The sequence below is a fragment of the Zosterops lateralis genome, assembly GCF_965231275.1.
Source record: "Zosterops lateralis genome assembly, chromosome: 2".
Taxonomy (NCBI): Eukaryota; Metazoa; Chordata; class Aves; order Passeriformes; family Zosteropidae; genus Zosterops; species Zosterops lateralis.
Window position 1 is genome coordinate 57349331 of NC_139763.1, and position 23319 is coordinate 57372649.

The following is a 23319-nucleotide window of genomic DNA, read 5'->3' on the forward strand; positions in this document are numbered from 1 at the left end:
TACAAGGAGGATCTACAAGTCAGGCTTCTCTATGAAGAAAACTGATGAAGAATAAATACAAAATGAACATGTATTAGTTAGGGATAAAATGCAATGGAGGAGAGTAATTGTGTGTTTTCAAAAGAGAAACCATCTTTTGCAGGTCTATTGCAGCATGCAGATAAAGGTAAGAAGTCGGTAGAACATAACTGAATTTCCATCTATGTTTCAACAAAGTGTTTTAGCAAAGACTTATAAGGAAAGAAATTTCTTAGGTTAAAAAGTGGTTTGATTACTTTCTTTTTTCTGGATTAATATCTTTGAAAAAGATCCTCACATCAAAGGGAGATGCTGACAAAGCAGCAAGTGAACTTCAGTGATTATAGACTAATAGATCTGAAGGGGAAACACTGTATTAGAACAATTGGCAACAAATCCAGTTGAGAACAAGCAGAAAACAAACAAGATACTATAAAAATCAGCAATACTCTTATATCATCAGTTCTTCCATTACCCCATCTGAAAAAATGTAGTATATAGCTACATGTGGCAGCGAGTGGTGGCAATGAGCAGCAACTGGCAATAAATTATGCAGAAGGAATGTTTTAATAGTGTAATACTCTGATGGTGAAAAATCAAAAATTTAAGAAAATGCAGTAAAAATACTTGTAATTTTGTGTCCCATACAGAAGCAAAGAGTAGAATATATTCATGGGTTCATCCCATGTGAAATACTGTCCAGCAGCTTAAATCATACTAACAGTAATGTTTTCATGGACAACAAACTGAGAATGTGAATGAATGTCATATAAGACTTAAACAGGTGGCTAAAGATTGTATGTCAGGAACTATTAAACACAGTGATGCAGAGGCAGGTTTAGCTCAGAAGAATGAATAACACAGAGACTGCTAGAAACTGAATACATTGTCACTTGAATTTTCATGCTGTATTTGCCAAATTTCATTTCCTCTTTGTTTTCCCTAGTTTGCCTGTCAGAAACAAGCAAAATAAATATTTGGTCTTACTTAGAATTAATCAGTACAGGTAAACCCAACTGTTAAGATCTGATTAGTGACCTGAGACCATATGCTGAAGTCAATAATACTCATTTTATTTAACAGTAAATGGGGATGGGTAGGGGTAAAGGAAGGGCAATGTAAAGCAGGAGATAGTCCTCACACGTGCATCCAGTGGCATGCTGTTAGTCTTTCTTCACCTTGGGCTTCTTGGTGGTAGTGTGTTCTGAGATGGTTTTCAAAACTTTTCACTATTTATACATTTTAGCAAACAAATGAATTGATGCTCATTGGCTACACACGTTCTCTTACTGTTAGTCTTGTGCTCAGTCTTTCTCTTCATTTGACTTGGTGCATTTCTTGGTTCAGCGTATTGTGATCTTCCCTGCCAGAATTACTTTCTACCCAGCTGGAACTGATTTCAGCACAATTGCTGAGTTAGCTTTCCTTGTGGACCAGAAATTCTGCATTCTTTGTGTCTATTATCAGTGATCTATTCTTCTCCTCCAGCTTTGTTACCTTCCTCTAGGTCTGAGATAACACCCAGACAGGTGATACTATCTTTATCTTATCTTGGGTTCCTGTCACAGTGGCTTAATTTATAGTCCCAAGGAGGCATATTTGGGGAGAGGCATCTTCAATGATAACAGTTGCCCATTTATCCCATAAATTGGGTGATCTTTGTTTGACCAGTGATATGTGTATTTGCAGTTGCTTCTTTACACAGATTTCTACAGTGGGAGTTGTCTGGATGCATTAACCAAGATGTGCTACTGCCAGGTTAGAAACATCCTGTCTCTCCCTTCTGTCCTTATCTCATGGCAACATCCTTCTGTGGCCTAAAGGGTGTTTGAGACAAGCAACTGCGCTCTTTAAGTCCTTACACCAGCCATACTACGTATTTCATTGTATTAGACTATTCAAGTACAATATTTTGAATAGTAAATATTATGAACAGAAGCAGTTTACCCTCACCTACTACCTGACCCAGCAGACAGATGGCAATTTTTAAACAGTAGAGTTGCATATGGTTTCTAGTCATGTCTGTGAACACACTAATTAAAGCAGCTCGCCTTTAGAAAAACAGGAACTTCAATAAATTACGAAGCAGAAAAAGTTTGATGTAAAGGTTAGATAATCCTGCACAGCATGATGAAACCTGGACCTGTCTTTACTTTTGTTCCTATGACAAGGAATCTGAATGTTGATGATGTCTTGAAAAGCATGCAGCTCATAAAAAGAAACTGGCAGTAAGTTTTAAAAAGGAAGCATGGTGCTTTGTAGAAAATAATTTTTCATCCTGAGTACAATTAAGCTCCATGGACAGGCAGGCCATTACATCCTGTCGCTAAATATCACAACCCAAAGCCCCCTAATGAACTGATTAGCATTCTTGTTTCTTTAAGAAGTCAGAGACATGCACAGTTGGTTCACTCTTTTATTGACAAAGTCTGTAATTATGAATATTTCTCCTATATATTAGATTGTGTTAATTTGTGAGCCGTCGTGTGTATGCTAGCTGAAAAGAAATAGTTATTATCGCAATTCTTCTGTTTCCTTTAATTAGGGAAGTCAAAGAATATTGAATTGATATTGATCTAACGTATTAAATCCATCGAGTGAAATGTTCCATAAAAAGCACAGTGAACAAAATATACTTGTACGTTCAAAATAAAAATTTAGTGGGTTTATACAGAGTATTTAAATTGCATATGAAAAGTTTAATTAAGTGATTTAGTCAACATGCTCTTTATCATTAAACTCCCATCTTCTGATTTTCCAAGCAGCAGCTGAGAAAGTTTGAGCTTACTGATAAAAGTAGTGTTGATGGTGTTCTTTTACAGAAACTTAGGGAACTAATACTTGAGAGACAATCAGCTGATTGCTGCCTTTCAGCTAGGAAAAAAGTATTTTCTTTTGATCAATCAGCTGTTCCCTTGCCATTTAATTTGATTTGTTGACATTGCAGAAAGGGGAGGAAGAAACAGCACTTAAATGAGTCAGAGCCTTCACTACCAAATGAGGTAGAAGAAACCCATTTCAACTGCAGGGAAGGGACTACTTGCTGCCTCCAAACTGTTGGTTACTTAATTGACCTCATAGTTTGAAGTTCCCCTCGTGCAACATAACCTGAATCTGTAAGATGTCCTTGAATCCTAAGGACTTTGCAGATTACAGGACTTGAGCTCTTCAGGTAAAAAAAGGTTGTGTGTTGCTCTTTGGTAGAGGGTCAAGATGTTAACTGTGTGGACAGGTAATAAGATAGGGTTTTGGCAACCAATGTAGATTTAATGTAAGTCTATAATTCTTTTAATATCTGGTCTGGACTTAAGGCATGTATTATAGTTAGCACTGATTTTACTTGTGATATATGATACGCTCACAGTGGATGCAGCAGCTTTGTGTGACACAAATACCTGCCAACTTGTTTTATTTTATAACATAGAGATAAGTAGGAGAGAATCAATGAAAAGTTATTATTTGACAAGTACTCTTCAGAAGCTACTAATTTAAAAATCTAAATATTTCTATGTGTTTCTTGAACTATTATTTTCAGAAGCAGAATTTTTCTGTTGAACCTTGGTATATGTATATAAAAAGAAGTCTCTCTGACACGTATTTTTCAGACAATTGCAATTATTTTCACAAAATGTGGGAAATCCTTAACAGAGTCCTACAGCAGTCACAGCGCTAGCTCTTAGTAAAAAAATCATTTGTTGAAATGGTTTGAAGTGACCTCAGAGTCTTTTTGCATCTGTCTTCAAAAGATTTGCCATATTTTGTGAAGAGTGTTGTCATCTAGTATAGTGGTGGTCTCAGTTCCCTTTTGAAGATTCTGCTAAAATACAAGTGGTGAATATTGGTGTCTTTTAAGGAAGTGTTTGGCAGAGGTTAATGTTATTCATTATCTTTTCTAGGGTAACAGCTGCTTTTACTTAATTTGATATGCTGCCCTATATTAGTATTTTATATACCACAGCATATTAAAATCGGTATAAGAACTTCACTTTGAAAAGAGCTGCCAGAATATGCAAGACCAAAAATACAGCAGTTAGAAATTTTGCCACAGATCTTGTCTCAGCCACGCAATGCTGTCCTGTTACATTAATTAGCAGAATGATCTGTAGTACAGTGATTCCAAAAAGACAGTCCATGAAGTAACTTCAGAAAAAGTTAACAAATACCAAACTTCTTGATTTCCTTTTCTTTCTACCTGTGTTGCAGCTCAGCTGTACTTCTGTCTTCATTCATCCAAAACCAATGAATTGTGTAGTTGATAATGTGTATGTATCAACCTGTTCATAATAATTACAGTTGGGATTGCTGTACTCAGTAGTATTCCCTGTTGTTTCCAGTTTAGCTAGAGTTGGCTAACAAAAGCCATATTTAAGGAGAAAAGGAAAAGGAGTTATTAAAAATACCTAAATTGAAGCACAGTCTCAGTAGAATGCCAAGAACTTTGGAGTATCCCATAATGCACCAGCTGAAAAATAAAAATCTCAGGATTCATTGTGTCTGGCATTGAAATACTAGATAGCAAAACATCTTGCCAGAATACTGTATTTTGTATTTAAAATTATGCATCAGACATTCTAGGGGAGTCAGTTTTCAACAGTGTAAAATTAACCAGCTTATATGGACTCTATTAACATAGCTGTAATTTTAGACGTGTCTTGAAGAATATCACAGAAATTTTCTCTCACCTCCCCCACTCCCCGAGTTTTCTTTTAAGGATAATTTCTGGAATTTACAAGATGAAGTCTACATTTTACTGATAATTTAAACCCTTTTTTTTGTTTGTTTTTGCTTCCTAGAAAACGAAAAATACTGAAATGTTTAATATCAGGCATTTATATAGAGAGACAGCAAAACCAAATTATTTTCCTTTACCCTTCACTCTGTGGAAATAAATACCCTCATAATTGCAAAAACCTGTATTTTTATAAGAGCTGTTAATAGTCAAAGAATCACAAATGATAAGTATCCTAAATTTTAGGATCAAAATTAAACCAGATGTAGGAATTCTTTTTTCAAGTTTCACTCTTTTTTTGTTGTTTAGGTTTGTTTGTGTTTTTTGTCTCCTGGTGACATTTCTTTTGATGGTCTTCGCTTGTGTTTTGTCATGTCTTGTTTCTCATAATCCCTTTTTATATAGTCTTTGGGCAGCATTTATAGACAAACTTCTCATCAACTTTCTTTGCTTTCCTACCAATAGCTTTTTAAGAATCTGAAGTCTAAAGATCAGTTTCCTGTGGGCTATGCTCATCTTGGGAGCTGAGTAAAGGAGATTCAAATTGATGTAGAAGAAAAGAGGGCTAGCAGCATCAGTTCTCTTTGAGCTGTTGCCAGCCAGTCAGCACAGGCAGTCTGAAGCTGCTTATGAGCTGCATCTTGTGAAGTTACTAAAAGCATGAAAAGAAGCTTGTACTGGCAAAAGAGCCATGTTGAGAAAGTCTGAAAATAGGTAGTTGAGAGGTGATGGAAGATGTATCTTTTTGAATTGTTGAAACCTTGACTTCAGTTAGTCCTTTTTCACAAGACTGTCTTAGGGGAGGCTGTTGAACACTTACAGAATGAGCTAGTAGTCATTAGTGACTGGGTAGAATATTGTGAAAGTGCATTGTTTCTTCCTTCCTGCACATATCTGAGGTCATTATTGTGTGAGTTTCTAGCCTGGATTCTAGATCACAAAAAACCCCCCATGAACCTTTTACTTGTTATTTTTAAAGCAACCTTAACAAACCAGAAGGACACTTAACAGTGCAACTGAAATGGAATTCAGCTTCTAAACAAAACTAAAAAACTGAGTCCATTGCAAGAAACCTGAAGAGTAAAAGAAGTCATCCAGCTGTATAATGTTAATATGTACTGGTCACTAGTGGAGTTCCCCAGGGCTCAGTTTTGGGGCCAGTCCTGTTCAACATCTTTATTGATAATCTGGATGATGGGATTGAGTTCACCCTCAAGTAAGTTTGCTAACAACACCAAGTTGTGTGGGAGTGTTGATCTGCTGGAGGTCGAAAGGCCCTGCAAGGGCATCTGTGCAGCCTGGGACGATGGACTGAGGCCAGTGGTATAAGATTAATTAAGAAAAAATGCCAGGTCTTGTGCTATTCTGTTGGTCTAGATTATAATGCATTTGATTAAAAATTCTGTGCTTCATGAAGTGACTATAGTGTATTTAATCTGTAGTATAAAGTGTATGAACACTGTAAATCCTCTTTTGCAGTAGTTGAGGTGGGCAATTAAGAGTAAAGATAAAATGGCTATTTTTTGCCTTTTGTAGCATTTACTACAGCAGGAAAATAATGGAACATAAATATTTGTTTAACCATTCCATTAAAGTGCACAGTTCCTGAACTTGCCCAACATAAGGAAATGACTATGTAGAATATTTTGTCTTTGAGCTTCTCTGGAAAACTACGTTATTGGAAGTCCTGAATAAACATAGGGGTTTTTATTTTATATGCAATACTTTTATGCTATTTATAAATTGCTCATTTTTTATATAAGTAGTTTTATTGTTTTCACCTCTATTTTAATTAAAATGTATTGACATTTCAAATAGCCTTAGAAAAAACATAAATACCTGGTGCAGCCTTCAGGAACAGAAATAAGCGCAGTGCTGTTACAATGAACTTTTTTATCTTTCATGATCTTTTCTTTTAGTATTGTTAATCAATATTTCTATTTTTACTCTAATTTTGGTAGGAATTATAGTATTTTTTGATTAAGTATTCAGGTTAATTATTGGTATCTAAATCGGTGCCTAAATTCCATGGAAATTGTCATTTATTATACCTAAGCATTTAGCTTCAATAAGGAGACAGTGACACTAAATAAACTACATGAGTGCTTGAAGTTAGATTAGTTACATTTCATTTAATTTCATAAGGAAATTATGTAATAATTGAATAATCTTTAAAGGGGTTGAGATATTTTGATGAAAGTCCCTGAATTTATTCATAGGCCTAGTATACACAGTAAATATTAGTATTTGTATCCTTCCAGATATGACACTGTATCTGGAAATACTGTATCCTTCTAGATAAAACATGGAAGGAATTATTTTGGTCCTTATTTGAGGAAATAAAAAAATGTGTATGACATGCAAATCTATGTTAAGCGAAAGCAGTGTTTTTGATTGGATTCACTGAGTATTCTTGCAGCCTTAACAGCAGTGTACAGCTTCCTAGTTCACGCCAAAGAAGATTTTCAGAAACTTGCACGGATGCATGAGAACATGGAAAAACTCTATCAGAATGTGATGGGGTATTATGCCATTGACTTGAAGAAAGTTTCAGTGGAAGAGTTTTTAACAGACTTAAACAACTTCAGGATGATGTTCATGGTATGATATATTTATTTTATGCCTAATGTTTCTTAGAAGTTTTATTTTGTAGCTTTATCTATATGTATGCATTTGGATAATAAGCTGATTTGTGTCACATCTGGCTTCTGATGATTACATAGCTTAACTTATTGACTACACTCCTGCAGGAATACTGTATGAGTATGAGTTTTGTGACAAAATCTGGAGGAGTGATCCAACTAATGCCTGTAGATCTGTAGAAAGATTCACTTAGTCATTTTGCCACCTGGTCCTCATTGCAGCCTGATCATTACAACACACATATTTAGGTTGCTTGCATGTTTCCCAGTCTGTCTGGTTTGACTTGGTTGGTTGGGTTTTTTAATGATTTCAGAGAGGTCTGGAGATATAGGTGGAGAAAATTACTTCTTTCACAGGTACTGAGACACAGTTTGAAATTCATATGTCCATCAGTTTTCAGGAAAGGGCTTAAACTGGAATCCATATTTAGGAACCATTTGGAACATGTAATGATTACTAAGCTCTGCTGCTTCAGAGTTTGACTAAAACCCTAGATAATATTCAACTGCAATACTTTTGCTTGGCAAATTACATATGGCAGATTTTTGGGAACAGGGGCATTGTTTGTGTTTTCCTAACTCGATCAGTACCTAATATGAAACTCAGTAGTCTGATTTCAGAATTAATAAATATTGCAAAATAGTTGTATTACTTTACTTCCTGATGTTTAAACCATAGCTCCCATGTAAATGTTGAAGAATTCTAAATGTTCATGTTGAGTTGGAGGCTCTAAAGAAGTGGTTGTGCTTTGCATTAATTTTCCCATATTTCTTCTCTGTGTCCGTAAAATTAGGACTGGTGCTAGCCTCTACTTCACAGCAGTGTCATAAAGATAGATTAATTAACGCTTCAAAACAGTTAGGTATTATTGATGGGCATGATAGAAGAAACCTTGAGGAAAATTAATAATTCTGTCTTGCAGAGTACAGTCTGAAGGCTGTATGAAAAAGATGTGTAAATAAGGCATGAAGCCCTCTATCATTCAATGACACTAAGCAAAATTTTGAGTAGCTGCTAAGTTTTGTGACTTTTCAGAAAAGATTTTTGAGATGCCTAGCATGAGACAAATGAGCTGATTTTCAGAATTGTTTAGTATTGGTCTTTACTACTGACAGAAACTGAAGGTGATTATTATCTTAGAAAATTCAGTTCAGGAGACTTGTAAATTTAGTGCTGAAAAATCATGGGATTATTAAGAAGCCCAAACTAAAAGACCATTTGTCACCAGTAGGTATGGGAGAGTGAAGTTCAGTAATCTTGTTGTCATGCAAAGTTGATGATTCACATGAAGTATTTTCCTACTTATAATTATTTTTTTCATTCTTAATTAATGAAAATATATTAAAAAGTTTTTAAAATATTAGTGTTTAAATCTGGAGCCGTAGACTTCAGTTTCATAGCCAACTTTGACCTGCACTTTTTATTTCAGTGTTTTTGGTAGCTGCAACTACTATTATTCACACTTTGTGAGCACCAAATCTAGAGTATAGTTACTTGGCCAGATCCAAAAAAAGGGATGAAGCATCTTGCCTTCAGAGCTTTAGCTTCCACAGCTGGTACACTCAGTGGAACATCATTAGATATCAGATATCCCTGCTAACCTCCTTCTGTACTTTCTAGCATCACAGGTACTGCTAACAAGCTCATTCCTTTCCTTGGAAGAATAACTTTCATGATGAAGAAATTGTCTAATGGTTAGAATTTTCCTCCAGTTGTAGGAAAGGGAGCAAACATACCTCGAGGTAACAGCTCTTCTGTCCAAGAGTAGGCTAATTGGGCTAATCATAGGGTATAGAAACCCCTTGCTCCTATTAGCACTAAGTTACTCTGCAGCAGAGACATAACCTCAAGAACCAGAAGAAGAGCAACTAAGTAAGAGTGTTCCCTAGACTCTATTTTTCTTCTTATATTAAGCAAATACTTAAATAAAAATTAGAAACTACCCTCAAAATCACCAGAGAAAACCCAAGAATGCCTTGTTTGGAAAATCTAGGTCTTAGCATTCCACTTACATTTTGTGTTGAAAACACATGGGACATATAGGATAGAATTTGGCCTTAGGGCATATCTGTATGAGAGTTTGAGTGTCTAATCTTGTGTTTTAGTCAAGGGAGATGCATACTTAATTCATTTAGTGGAATTTGGAGAGCTGTCTACCTGATGTCTCAAAGGACACATAACTACAGAAGCAGCTAGTATCCTGGAGAAGTGTGTTAAATAGTACCCAAGACATCATCAGCCTGAAATTTTCAGTTTTGACATAGAATTTGTGGAAAATCACTTTCCTGTTAGAGAAAGGCAAGGTGTGATACTTCAAAGCATCCAATTTGCATTGCATATGAAGATATAAGCTATTAAGTGGGTTTGAACAAGCCCACTTGTTCAATATGATTAGAAAGAATAGATATCTACATTTGAATGACTGCAGTCTGAGGCTGAGTCCTACTGATATTATTTTTGGAGAAAAGTAGGTACAAAGTAGAAGTTTCCTTAGTCACTCTATAAGGAAAGTGTGTAATTTCTGCCAATATTGTACTAGTCAAGTACCAGGTCCCATTTGAATTTTATCCAGTAGTTTATCCAGTAGTTTATTCTACAGAATGCCCAGTCTGAAAATCAGCAAATCATTTGTCAAAATTAATTCAATCAAAAACTTTAGTATTTTGTAGGAAGCATCTACCTTCCTCCCCCTGTATCAAGAAATTTGACAGAGGTGACTTTGGAGGTGTCACTGTGAAAATACAGTTTTACTTTGTATAAAAAATCAATTTCATTGTCGTTTTTTCATGATGAAAAGCTTATTCTTCTTCAGTTACCCAAGACAAATATTTCTTCACAAGCTTTATGTAGTATTTTTCATTCCCCTTCTTTTGGTCACTCTCTATGCCAATGATGCTACAAACAGTGCCTGTGCAAGTATTGCTGTAATCCACATACATCTGTGCTGTGTAACACTTGTCAGTCCATTATTTTCTTTCCCTGAGTGCAGTCTGGATGTTTTCCCTAAAAACAAATGAGACGTTAATTATCGCTGCAAACTTGCAGCTTTTGCCATGTACCTTGTGAAGATGTTAGCTGTTTTGTGAGAGGGGACACTTTGATATATTATGAAAGACAGAGTTCTATGTAACTGTTCTGAAAAAAACCCCAACTTTCTCCAATGAATAGGTGCACTTTACCTTTAATGCAAATGTAAATTCTCAGAGCACTGAGAGTATACCAGCGTGCATAGCTAACACTAAAATAACGAAAAGATAATCCCAAAATACTTTTGTTAAAAATGTATTGAATGTAATAGAGTTCTTTTCCTTAATGTCTGAATATGCAAAATTTTTATTTCAAAACTCTGAAACTCATTGTTCTGTTTTAGCTTCAGTGGAAGTTTTGGAGTACATATTTATAAGTCAAAATAAACAGAATTGTATGGATATTAACCAGAATTTATAAACCCAGTGAATTAATGCAGATGTTGATAAAAATAATAAAAATGCAACATGGTTACCCAGGCAGCCTTGTTTTGCTTGGTACAGTGGCAGCATGACAAAGAAGAAAGTGTTGAAATTGTTTTAGAACTAAGAATGGTAACATAGATTTTTGTAGAACAAGGTGGTTTAGACATTTTGAATTCTTCCTACATTAACATGTGTATTCTTAAGATGTATTTCTTGCTGAATTTATAATCCTCATTTGGGGCCAATTAGTATGCTTTTAATGTATTTATTCTGAATTTGCTTACTCTTCTGAATAAAATGTACTAAATATGGAATGTAAAACACTTCCTTGATTTGATAAATTAGGGTTAGTTAGGGGATACCATTTGAAAGTTTTTTTCTTTATTTTTAAGATTCAGCTTTGTTTTTGCTAAGACTTTCATTTTAATGCAACTCTATTACTTTTTTTCATAGCAAGCAGTAAAAGAAAATGTGAGAAGAAGGGAAGCAGAAGAAAAACAGAGACGTGCTAAAATAGCTAAGGAGAAGGCAGAAAAGGAAAAACTAGAGAGACAACAAAAGAAAAAACGCTTGTTAGAAATGAAAACAGGTAAGTGATGTAGAAAACACATTTTACCAAGAATTTTACTAGCAATAAAGCTTCTATTTTTTTCATTATCTGAATGTGCTATGAGAAAAAAAAAAAAAACAAAACATAGATGAATGCCTTTTCACTGATTAGTTTTCAGCAAAGCGGTGTTTAAATTTTGGGGTTTTTTAATAAGCTTTCCTAATTGCCTGGAGTTTTGAGTTATAAAAGAACTCAAATTGCTGCTTTTTATTTTTCCATTGGACCGTATTGAATCTTGTGTGACCAAGTCTAAGTTCAGTTATGCTCAGAACCCTTTATATTTCTTGAGAAAAGACATTTTCCAAATCACAAAGCCATTTTCTTTAGCTAAGATTACATACTCATTTTTTGTTCTTTTACAAGACTAAGCTCTTCCTGAATTACTTTATTATTTTTCTTTGAGTATTTCAATTGTTATTTTAACAGGTTCCTGTTGAAACACCTCAAAAACTCCCTCAGCCATGCATTTAAAAAGTTACTGGTTCTGTATTGTCTTTTGTACCAAAAGAGATGGCAGATGCTGTGAGTTTTCTGTTACTAAAAGAGGTGTCTGGTGATCCTCTATATGCCTGTATTTTATCCTAGACTGAGCTTCTATAGTCCTTCACAATGATACATGAATAACTGGGTAAATTGCCATGAGCTATTTTTTTTTATTATTTTTTCCTGAGCAAGTCTTGTTAAACAGTTCCCTACCTAAACCCTGGTTGGCACCTTTGGCATAAATGATTACCTGTCTCTTCCAGTTTTCACTAATAGCCAGAGTAGGTGTGTTTAGTTTTGGAGGCGCTTCAGACCAAAAGTCTTTGATTTATTTTTATAAGGCTCTATGTTTTGAGGTGTGAGTCTAAAGCTTTCTTGGGGGAAATCAGGCAGCTGCTCTCTGAACACAAAAATTCTAATTTTTTTAGAAGTACAATTTAAGACCCAATCAGAAAACCACCAGTGACAATTTTTTCAAGGCTCACAGAAGATAGAGGAGGCTGCAGAAGACTAGGAAGGGTTAAAAGTGGTGTCCGTATTTATGCGTGGTTGGAAATGTTTCAAACGAGATTTCTCTCAGACATGTTCTATGTATGACTGATAGCATTTTTGATGGAAAATCGATAGTCTTTTAGTCGAAGTTAAAGCTGCTCTGAAGTCCTGTTCTTCATAATGTCATGTTCAGTCTCCCCAGAATACAGGTGCCAATGTTGGAGACTTATGTGTTATATACACATGTGAATGTAGGCCTCTGATGGTGGCCTACTTCAGCTGATGTGGCAGGGAGCTAAGTACTTGTCCTCTACTTGTCTTTCAGTAGCCTGGGGTTTTGATATCATGCAAGTGTACAGAAAGGTGTTTCTTGTCCTGTGAGTTACCTAAGATTCAGTTCGGAATGATGGATCAAAACAGCAGATAGTAAACAAAGCTCTAAATGTCTTGAGCCTGGTATCAACTACATTGGCCACTGATGAGTTGTAAGGCTTCTTGTGTCCGTTTGCAACATATTTTGAAGTTTACTAGAAAACCTGAATTTTGGAAGGAAAGCACACATGGTAGATTTTTTTGTCAGGGAGAACAACAACAAATATATGAAAAGTGGGGTTGTTTGTTTTGGTTTTTTAATGATAATTATTGTTATTGTCATTTTGACAGTCTTACCATGATGGTATTTATAGTATTAATTGGAGGCATAATGTAGCTCTGATTTTTTGGAGCTACATAGCCAATCAAAAAAACGTGATTTTTTTTTTTTTCTTTTTTCCTGTTTTTTTTTTCCTAGCTATAACTTGTTCATCGAAAGACTGTCTTCTCATTAAGCATCTGTAAATCACTCATGTCTGATCTGCTAAAAAATTCGTAACCAGGTCCTCTCTCTGTCAAAGTACCAAAACACTTACCTGAAGTGTGACTGTGGAGTAGCTGAATTTTGCTGCCTATTATTTCTTTATATGGTGACTAGATCAGATGTTAGATTTGTAGGAACATTATTTTAAATATTGCTTGAATAAAACACATTGATGTCACCAACCCAGAAGTTATTTTTGAGATTTCAAAGAAGTGCATTCTTGGTACAAGAGAAAAGATGAGAGTATATATGCTAAATGGTTCTTCAATATCTTTTTTTCTCTGTGGATAGATCATAGTGTACTCTACATCTCAATTCTTTTTGTTTTTTTTTTCTTTTGAGTAACATGGCTTTTTAACTGAAAATTATTTGAAGATTAGGAATGGTTGTGTATCGCTGTGCTGTGTACTCTGACTGTGTGCTATGTGCTACTTCATGGTTTCTTAACTGCTTCTCTTAAACTTCTTTTAAAAACTCTAAGAATCAGCAACAGCAGTAAAAAAAACAAACAACAAAAGCAATGAAAAAATAATCCAATCCCACTTTACTGGGCTGACAGTCATTAGTAGCACTGGTTGTGCTATTATTTTACCCTTGTGTGTTATCTGTCATTATCACTATAATTAGTTCTTAGTACCTATCAGTCTCTACCTTTTCATAGTCTGTCTTGAAAAATGTGTCCTAGATTTAATGTCACTATAAAATCCCATGGAGTTGACACTGTAGTGTTGGTGATGATGGCTACCAATGATGTTCATAGTTTACAAGATGACATACTGAAATTTGAGAGGTTTTCTGCAAGGGACTAGAGCAGAAATAGTTTGGGGTTTTGTTTTTTTCTTTTCTACTCTACCATCTCTCTTTCCTTCCCCATGCACAGTTTTGGATCTTATTCTTTTATCAAATGGTTTCATTTCTTGAGAGTTCAAATCCTCTTGTCTATCTTTAGGTTAGAGAATTTAAAATGCTTCAGGGTGTGTTAATTCCCCAGGCCACATCAATGCCTTTGATTTTCTCTTGCTTAGCTGCTGCTCCTTTTCTTAAGGTAAAAGCAATCTTTTCACAAGGCTTCAGATTGTGCTTTTTTCAGTGACCGTTAATTAGCCATTAGTGACTACTTTATGATTCTGGAGCTTCTCTTTCAGCCTGTACTTGGTACCTTTCAAGACCTGAAGTGCTATCCAGTGTTAAAACAGGATTTGTATCATCATCCTAAGCTTGTATTGTTAGCCACTGGTCTCATTTACAACACAGACATTTAACCTGCCCCAGATTCTATTTTGTTCTTGAAGTTCTTTTCTTTGGGTTTCTTCGTCTTTCATCTGCTTTTGGAAACTAGTCGAAGAGCAGGCCTGTAGTCTACCTTTGGATGCACAAGGTGGAGGAAACTACAAACCTACATAATACTGCAAAAGTTTTTAGTTACTTGGGGGGTATTGGCTGACTTTTTTTGCATTGATAAAAACTTAATATAGAATCATAGAATAATAGAATGCTAAGGGGTTGGAATGGACAATAAACCCCCAACCCCCCTGCCATGTGCAGGGACACTTACATTGTGAAGTAATATGTAATGAAATTTAAATTGTATTTAAAATTTAAAATAATGTGACTTGAGTCAATAAGTTGCATATAGCATGTTAGGACTGTATTTATACCACTTTTGAATGTACAACCAAAAAAAAAAATTTGAGGACTACAAAGGTGATATTAACCCAAAAAGAAAATCAAACTGGATTAAAGGCAACTCCTGAATTTTAGTTTAAACTAATTTCTTCAGGATGAAAACAATAATTTCGTTAGTAATGACTGACATTTATGACAAGTATGAGTTCCAAGGTAGTTCTGTAATATATCAGCCTTCTCACAAACTATAATAATCTGTCTTTAGTCTATGTTGGGCCTTGTCACACAGGTGACATCTGAGTCATCTAGATCACAGGTATGCTCTGTCATGCATACGTCTATATCAAGCTTCTTTTGTCATACTGTTGCACCAAATTCAGTGTTGATATGGTCATTTTCTAAAATTAGAGAAATATGTGTACTTCATGATAAGTCTTCGTAAAGTTATAAATTCCCTTTTTTATATTTTTATATCTCAGATATAAATATATCAATATTTTATACTTTGTGAAGTGTGTAGTGTTTTATGGATATGCAATACAGCATGTTTTAGAAAAACCTGAACATTTTAGGTAGGTTTTACAATATAAATTTTAACCTCTGCTAATAAGAACATAGATTTCTGTTATTATATGGAAACATTTCATTTGCCCTCTTGCAAATTGTTTTTGAGATTTGGATCTGCAACCAATGTCAGATTTACACATCTCTAAACTGTAGTTTGTTAAAAGTCTCTGGTTTACATCTTAGCAACATCTAGATATCCTAGTGGTCACAACTCAAATAGTTAACTGATAAAGAAGACTGTGAGTCTTCAGTTTACAGAGTAAAAGTATCATAGTTTCCTTTCAGCTCAATCCTAACTTAAAAGTAAGTGGAATTCAATAAACATTTTGACTAAGTAGTGAGCAATACTTAGCATTTTGAAATTTATGTTAATAAAATCTGTCTTCCAGATATTCTCTGGAATGCAAAATTATACTCATCATGAGATGCTTTACTTGCTTTTGTGAACCAGATCAAACTATCACACACTATCCTTCCAAAGGTAAATAGCCAGTGGAAGGAGATCTTTTATGTAAATGCCACTTGTCTGTATGCTATTGACATCCAGATACATACTTTCTCATGCTGTTCAGATGCTTAGTAGAAGCACACCAATCAATTATTTTGATCTTATCAGAATATAAGAATTCTGTAGCTGAGATAATAGCAGGTAAATTTATTGTAATATAATTGAGAACTCCATCATTGTGGCATCTTCATTGTGTCTTACTTTGAATACTATTTAAGTAACAAGCCACTTTTATCAGTGGTTATTTACAAAGATTGCCCTTTTCTTGGACAAAAGCAGTGAAGTAATGCCAAAATGGAACATCTGATTTCCAGTATAGCATATTAGCTTGTTTTCAGTTGTGTTATTCAGTTTCATTTTTATCATAATGATCTGGTTTTAAATAAGTTTTAGTTCATTTAAACAGTTATGACCTTATTTGCAGTCAATTTTGCAGCATTTATTTTTATAGAGGTTTTATGTTGTCTATCTCGTTTGGAAAAAAACCAACACATTCCTGTCTCACAAACTTGCATACAGCATTTTAGGCTTTGGTTCTTCAAATATTAACTGCTTTATTATTGTCTGCTAAGTCGAGCAATATGAATATTTTCATTAGTTCTGTACTGTTCTGCAAAACAAAAGGATACCATGGATCCCAGTACTGATAGTTTAAAAAATGAAAGTAGTAAATGTAATTAGGTAAATAAAGTTCAGATTCCAATAGATGAAATACTTGCCTTTGAAATAAATTTAAAAATCCTCAAAGATATTTATATTATTAGGTAACCCTCAAAGACCCTACTTTACCTGCTTAGCTTAAGTTTGTTAGGCCCCCATTTTATTGATTTGTTCTCACTGGAGTAAGAGATTCAGTACTTCTCAAGAGCATTTCCCTTCCTCTGAAGGGAGTGAAGGACTGCAAAAGTCACTGAAATGGCTTCATTAGTTTCTAACGTATGTTGGTAATTTGTTGGTTTAAAATGTCTGCTGGGTTAATAGCCTGAAAAAATACCCATTTTTGGACAATAGTATGTCTATTACTAGTTTTTTGTAATTTAGGAATATGTTTCATTTAACTAAATTTACTGTGAAAGGGGCAAAAGATTTGACAATAGTATATATGAAGAAGTTCTAAGGATATATTATTAATATCCAACAAGCGTTTTGTGTAAGTTACTTTCTTCAGGTAGTTTCCCTTTTGGAATTTCAAGTGCTCCACTCAAGTCAGTTCCTCCCTGGTGCTGATAACCTTTTCCTCTTGTTCCCTGATTGCCTCCACTTATCCTCAAATTGGATCCTCTTCACCCAGAGGATTCCTGAGGTCACTCTCTGTTATTTGAATTCATTCTTAAGAATCACTTTTATTAGGAGGACAGTGGGAAATAACTCTTTACCATAAATGTGAGGAGTGTAACCTCTTCCTTTTATGTTAAATGATAATGGCAGAAGGAACTATGAGACTTTTTAGAGTTGATTGCTCAGTATTTACTCAGGTTAATATTTACTGGACAGTTGGTAGTAAGCTCATGATGGTTTTGGAGAGTAAATCTAATTTTTGCATAATTTTCAACAACAACAACAAAAAAAGTCTTACATATGTACATATGAGAAAGGAGATTTGACAGACATTGGCTACAAATCCACCAGAAAGGAGATATCACTTGATACTTCCCTAAGTAAAGAGGTTATTTTTCAGCTACAATTGTATTGTTTTGACAGTAAAGTATAAATCTAGGTAAATTACCAAGAACATCCAGATGTTCTCTCAAGAATAATTGGCACATTCATGCTTGAAAAAGGCTCTAGAGAATGATAAAATACAGGTATGTTTAATCAAAAAAATCTAAAAGACTCAATGTAATACATCTGATGTAAAACATCTGCAGAAGCCACAGCAAAAGATGAGATACTGCAAAACCTTATCTGTTCACAGAATTTTATGGTTTTAGTGCAAAAAAGTAGAACTGTTCTGAATGTATATTAATTTAATCAACAACTAATAGTCATAGGTCATGCTCTAACAAAATGTCAAAGGTGCTAGGTCTTCTGGAACATGGAGGTTCATGTACTTATTTGCAGCTCATGGGCTCAGAATGCAGCAACTGCTGTTAGTTTGTGCTATGTAGTAGCTCCAAAATTGCAAGTTGTTTAGAAGAAACAATTATTTTCCTTCTGAAAATTTTACTTAGAAGTAGAATCTTTGGAGATAGCAGTTGAAAAGCATTTGTGAAACTGAGGTTTACACAAAACCCAAGGAAAAATAAATAGGAGTTGCATTTGGAAGAGAGAAAAACAATAACAAATAGAACTATTGAAAAAATTTAGGGTCAGTAAAGTAATGTCTGTAGATGAATATTCTCATAAGGTTTGCTGTTTATGTTACACTGGTAAAATTTCTCAACAAATGTGAAAACAATGCTGCAAACTCAAAATGGCATTACCATGAAAAACAATTACTATCTCTAGAGACATCTTTGCGATTAAGAGCTCTAATGTTTGTACAGATAGTAGGTTTTGATTTGAGTAGGCATTTCCTACTCCAAATACTACCTCACATCTCCTCTGTAAGGAGGGTAGACATCAGAGTCCTCTAAACTCACTCCTATGTGATGCTTTTATTCTCTCAGGTTTTTTTCTGTATCATCAAAAGTTTCTTCTCTCAAGTTGCAGAGGAAGGGAGGAATAAATATCCTTACCAAAGCATTGGTGGATATGCTTTATTTTTACTTTCCTCAGTCCAAGGTTGTAAAAGAGCCAAGAACCCCCTCTGTAAGTGTTGGAAAGCTAGCTGATGGGAAGGTCATGTCTCTGACTCTTCCTTCAAACTGAGTCTGCTGCTGCTTCTATTACTATGCTGTTCGCTAGGACGCTTATCTTCACTCAGCAATACCTCAGTGGTTGTACAGAAGTACAGTCTTGTTACTGCATACCAAAATATTCTGGCTCTGAAGCTTGCTGACAAAAGTTACTTGATTTCTCTGGCAGCTTCTCTATATTGAAGGCTACTAAATTCAAATACAAAGTCTTTGAATCATGAACAGCTGGAGACCAAGAGACCATTCTAGAAATATAATTATATATTTGTCCTGTCCTTTGTATAGATGCTTGATATTGGCTACTAGTGCACAAAGGATGCAGGGGTAGGTGGGCTCTTAGTCTGATTTTCCTGGGTATTCTTAAGCATTTATACCTACTCAATCCAAGACTAAACGGTCTTTCCCACCCAAAGCTGTCCAGAATTTTTCCTTAGCAAGCTCAGTCATGTAATCCAGTCAGAACATTATCACTCCACTGGTGAAAAAGGATTCAACTTGAAAATTTCCTTGAGCCCCTCATCTCTGTAGTACAACTTTCAGTATGAGTAATCACTGTGTATATTTTCTAATTTATTGGCTGTTTATAAATTTAAATGGGAACAGTACTCTGCTCAGTAAGCTCCTTCAGAGGCACACAGTAACCAAGAGACAAGATGTTTGCACACACCCACACAGGTGTATTATGTTCGGCTCCATATATTCTTTTAAGAAGCTATGTTCAATTAATAATTCTCCTATAGTTGTTCTTCCTGCTTTCTAAATGAAATTGTAATTGATTCATCTCACTAATAGATGTTTGTATTTTTTCCCCTCTGTGAAACAAAACTAATGAAAGTATTAGTTTTTGGCTAGTCTGGAAAGCAGACTAGTTGTATTCTTGTCAGTGTCATTGGAGTTCTGATGTATAAAGAAAATGGAAAACTCCTTAATAACAAAACATGTTGACTGACTTCTTCATATGTAATCAATAGTTCTTGCTATTAGCTGTCCTTTCAAATCATAGCCTTAGATAACCTGAGTACATAAGGCTGGTCTCTTTTAGTTATAAGTCGCTAAATAAAACTAAAACTAAAAGAAAGTTAGCATTGTTCTCAATTTAGCAGGTGCTTTTTTTCCACTAAAATGGCACAGCATCCCAAGTGAATAGGAAAAGGGCTATAAAAAGATTGAGTCTTTTAACTGGATTTTAAAAATATTATCAGGTAATGCAATATAAAATACATTACTAGAATATCCTGTATTGTTGAGTTGGTGAGAGAGTAGGTGTGTATGCAAAATTCAGTGGGCTTAGTGAAAAGATAACCTCTTTGTAATCAGTTTGTGCACATTGCCTACTGTCCTCTCTGGGAATCTCTGAGTCTGGGGCAGTCACCTTTACACCCCACCCAATTCCCCACAGGTGTTTATATATATTGATAACTTCCCCTGAGCCTTCTATCAGGCTGAACAGTCCTAGCTCTCTCAGTGTGTTCTCATATGAGAGATGCTCTAATCCCTTTAGCATCTTCATGGCCCTTGACTTTGCTTGGATACGTTTGTGTCTCCCTTGTAGAGGGGTGCCAGAGCTGGACTCAGCGCTGCAGATGTCTCACACAGTGCTGAGAAGAGGGGAAGGATGCCCTCTTATGGCTTGCTGGCAATGCTTTTCTTTGGTCACCTTTGCCACAGAGTCACAATACTGACTCATGTTCAATATGTTGTCCACCAGAGTCCTCAATTATTATTTTTAAATATGCTTCCCAACCAGTTGCCCCCCACCACCAGTGCTCCTGGATGATGTTTCATCTCATCACATACAGGTGTTTTGTTGGATTTCATTAGGATGCTTATGTGCCAATTTCCCTAACTTTTCAAGGTTCTTCTGAATAGATCAGCTATTACTTTGAATTTTGTACCATGTGCAGACTTGAGCAGAGTGCACTCTATTCTATCATTCAGGTCATGAAGGAAGATGTAATAAATATTATCCCCACGACCAAGTCTTGGGGTACACAACTTCAAAGACTTGGTGTTCTGTTCATTCTTTTATAAGTCCAGTTTACGTGGATGTCTCTCAGAAATGCTCTGACAGTCATTCTATTGGATCTGGCACCAATATAAATTAAATTGGATAATCTCTGTGGAAAACTCTATGTGAGTTTACAGTGGCTTTTTTCTGTTGTCATAGAAAGAAGGGACTTAAAGACTCATAGTGAACTTTTTTTTTTTGATCATTAACATTTTTATTAAAAAGCTCAATATTAAGATGATTTCACTCTCAGTCCTATTACTTAAATGGGAAATTGTGATCCAGGTGAGATCCAGGAATTGGTACCTTACACCACTGAAGTGTTTTTGTATCTCTCTGATAAAGAACCACCTCTTACCACAGCTTACCTTTTGGTTTTGTCATATGAGCTATCTTAAATTAAATTTGTGTAGGTACCAACCTTAATTTCAACATCTGACTTGAAAGGGACAGATGTCTTTCAGAGTTCATGAAAGTGGAGTTTATTTTGAATTTAACTTGTTTAAAGCTCTCTGGAGCTTGGGGCCCTCTTTGTTCATATGCTTAGAGTCAAAATGTATCTATTCCTGAACCATAAAAGCACTCCAGGTTTATCAAGAGCAAGGAAGATGGCATGAAACCAACTCTTCTCAGCTAGATTTATGGAATGGGTGCATCAGTCATTAGGAGAAATCATGCCTTTCTAGAGTATACTTGCCAAGGCCTCTGAAGCACTATCAAAGGCTTTCTACTTTGTGTTGGGCATGAGAAAGAAATGTAACTACTCTGATACTGCACTAGAGTGCTGATTTGAAAGCTGAAGTACGTGCATGTGTTTTACTTTTGGAAGGGTTGTTATGTGTCTTTTGCCCGAAGTCACTGCAAATAGTGATATTTTTCTGAAGTTGGATTTAATAGTTTTTAATCTGAAAGGAGGTGTCCTTTCAGCCAGCACATCCAAGGCACACTTGGCAGCTATTTCTGCCTGTAACTGTACACTGGAAATTTTGTTTTCCTTACTGTATTGTAACAAGTTTCTTCCAAAATTTTATCAGTGTCAAAGGAATCCCTGTGTTCTGGGTCATGGCTCTAGTTTGTGCACTGTTATTGAAAATCAGACTGGTGGTCATGTATTCCTTAACTCACCTGTCAATGAAGATTACCTGGTTGCTGCTATGGCTTTTACCAGAAAAAATTCAAAGCCTTAGAACAAGTTCAAGTGGCAGTCTATATCTTCTGTACATTTTCTGGACAAAGTTGCCCTTATCATCCACCCACAATTTCTTTGTAAAATTGTATCTGAATTTCATTGGAATTAAGACTCTGAATTTATGTATTCATTGCTAAACATGTTACATTAAAACATTTAAGGTTGCTTTATAATTTAATGTTTACAATGTTAAAGCCTTCAAAAAGTCTTCTGCCTTGATCATATGTATGGCTGAAAGATCTAGAGATTTTTCGCATCAGCACTATGAATACTGCACAGTATCTGGCTGTCTTGCACTCTGAGACTGAAAAGATGGAGCCCACATCCAAAACATTGGAGCTCACTGCTGCACTGATGGCTTAAATTATCTTCTTCTCTGTGATCTGCTGTTCTGCCTCCTGGAGCCTAAGTAATTCAAAACTTTGCATGGCTAAAGCTTTCCTCTTGTGATTTTGTTCAGAGAATGTTACTTCAAATTTCACTCAGATGGAGGCCTTTAGTCAGCTGGGCAGTGCTTTGTAGCCTGCACTAATCAAAATCAGCCCTTATACAAACATATATAAGGACTTTTCATGATGTCTTTGAAGATACAACATTAATAAAATTAAAAGATGTAACTTTCTCTTTTCCTTCCTTGTGCAAATAGTCTGGAAACATCTCAGCTGTCACTCTCCCAAGCCTGGTAATTATTTGCCTCTGAAATTTTTGTATGTAAATGCACAAGACATCATGGAATTAAACCCGGAAAAAGGTTGTGAAGGGCTTGCATTTTAGTCAGTCAAAAACTGGGTGCAGTGTATCTAACTTGAATTATGTCCTGAGCTGAAGAGGAAGAAAAAAAAATAAACAAGAGTAAAAAAGTATCAATTGTGGTACTTGCTGAATTGGGAGGATTTAATTCTTAAGATGAGGAAAACAAATCTGATAGCTTCAGCACTCCAAGTTTGTTGTTAAATTATATAAAGGCTTGAGTCCTGCCATGGAGTTATGTCAAAGATGAAACAACGATAATTAAACTCAGCTATCCAGATAACTTCAGAGGCAGCCCTTGAGGTTTGCACCCTTTTCCTTCTGTAACAGCTATGGAATCTGTAAGGTCTCTTTTTAATGTGTGCATTTGTCCAAGTTGTGTTGCTTTAGTTTCACATGAAACTTAGTGTTTGGCTTTAGGAGCTGGTCCTTTTCATTACCTACAGTATAACAAATAGCTGCATGTAGTTGCAATGCTATAAATAAAGGCAGATGGAAGATGACAGCCAAAATTGCTGTAGCTGAATCTCTTAAGTGTACAGATTGAGTAAGCAAAATCAGTAGAAACCATGCTAAAAGAATCCCTGGTT

The 23319-nt window shown here is 35.3% G+C and overlaps 1 protein-coding gene across 1 annotated transcript in view; it reads left to right on the forward strand.

Annotated features, from left to right (window-relative positions):
* DIAPH3 (diaphanous related formin 3) overlaps positions 1 to 23319 on the forward strand; it is a 190751-nt gene that overhangs the window by 107316 nt on the left and 60116 nt on the right. The window contains exons 23-24 of the mRNA XM_083855235.1: positions 7186 to 7348; positions 11296 to 11431. Of these exons, the coding sequence (XP_083711361.1) occupies positions 7186 to 7348; positions 11296 to 11431 (299 nt within the window). The remainder of the gene's footprint in view (positions 1 to 7185; positions 7349 to 11295; positions 11432 to 23319) is intronic.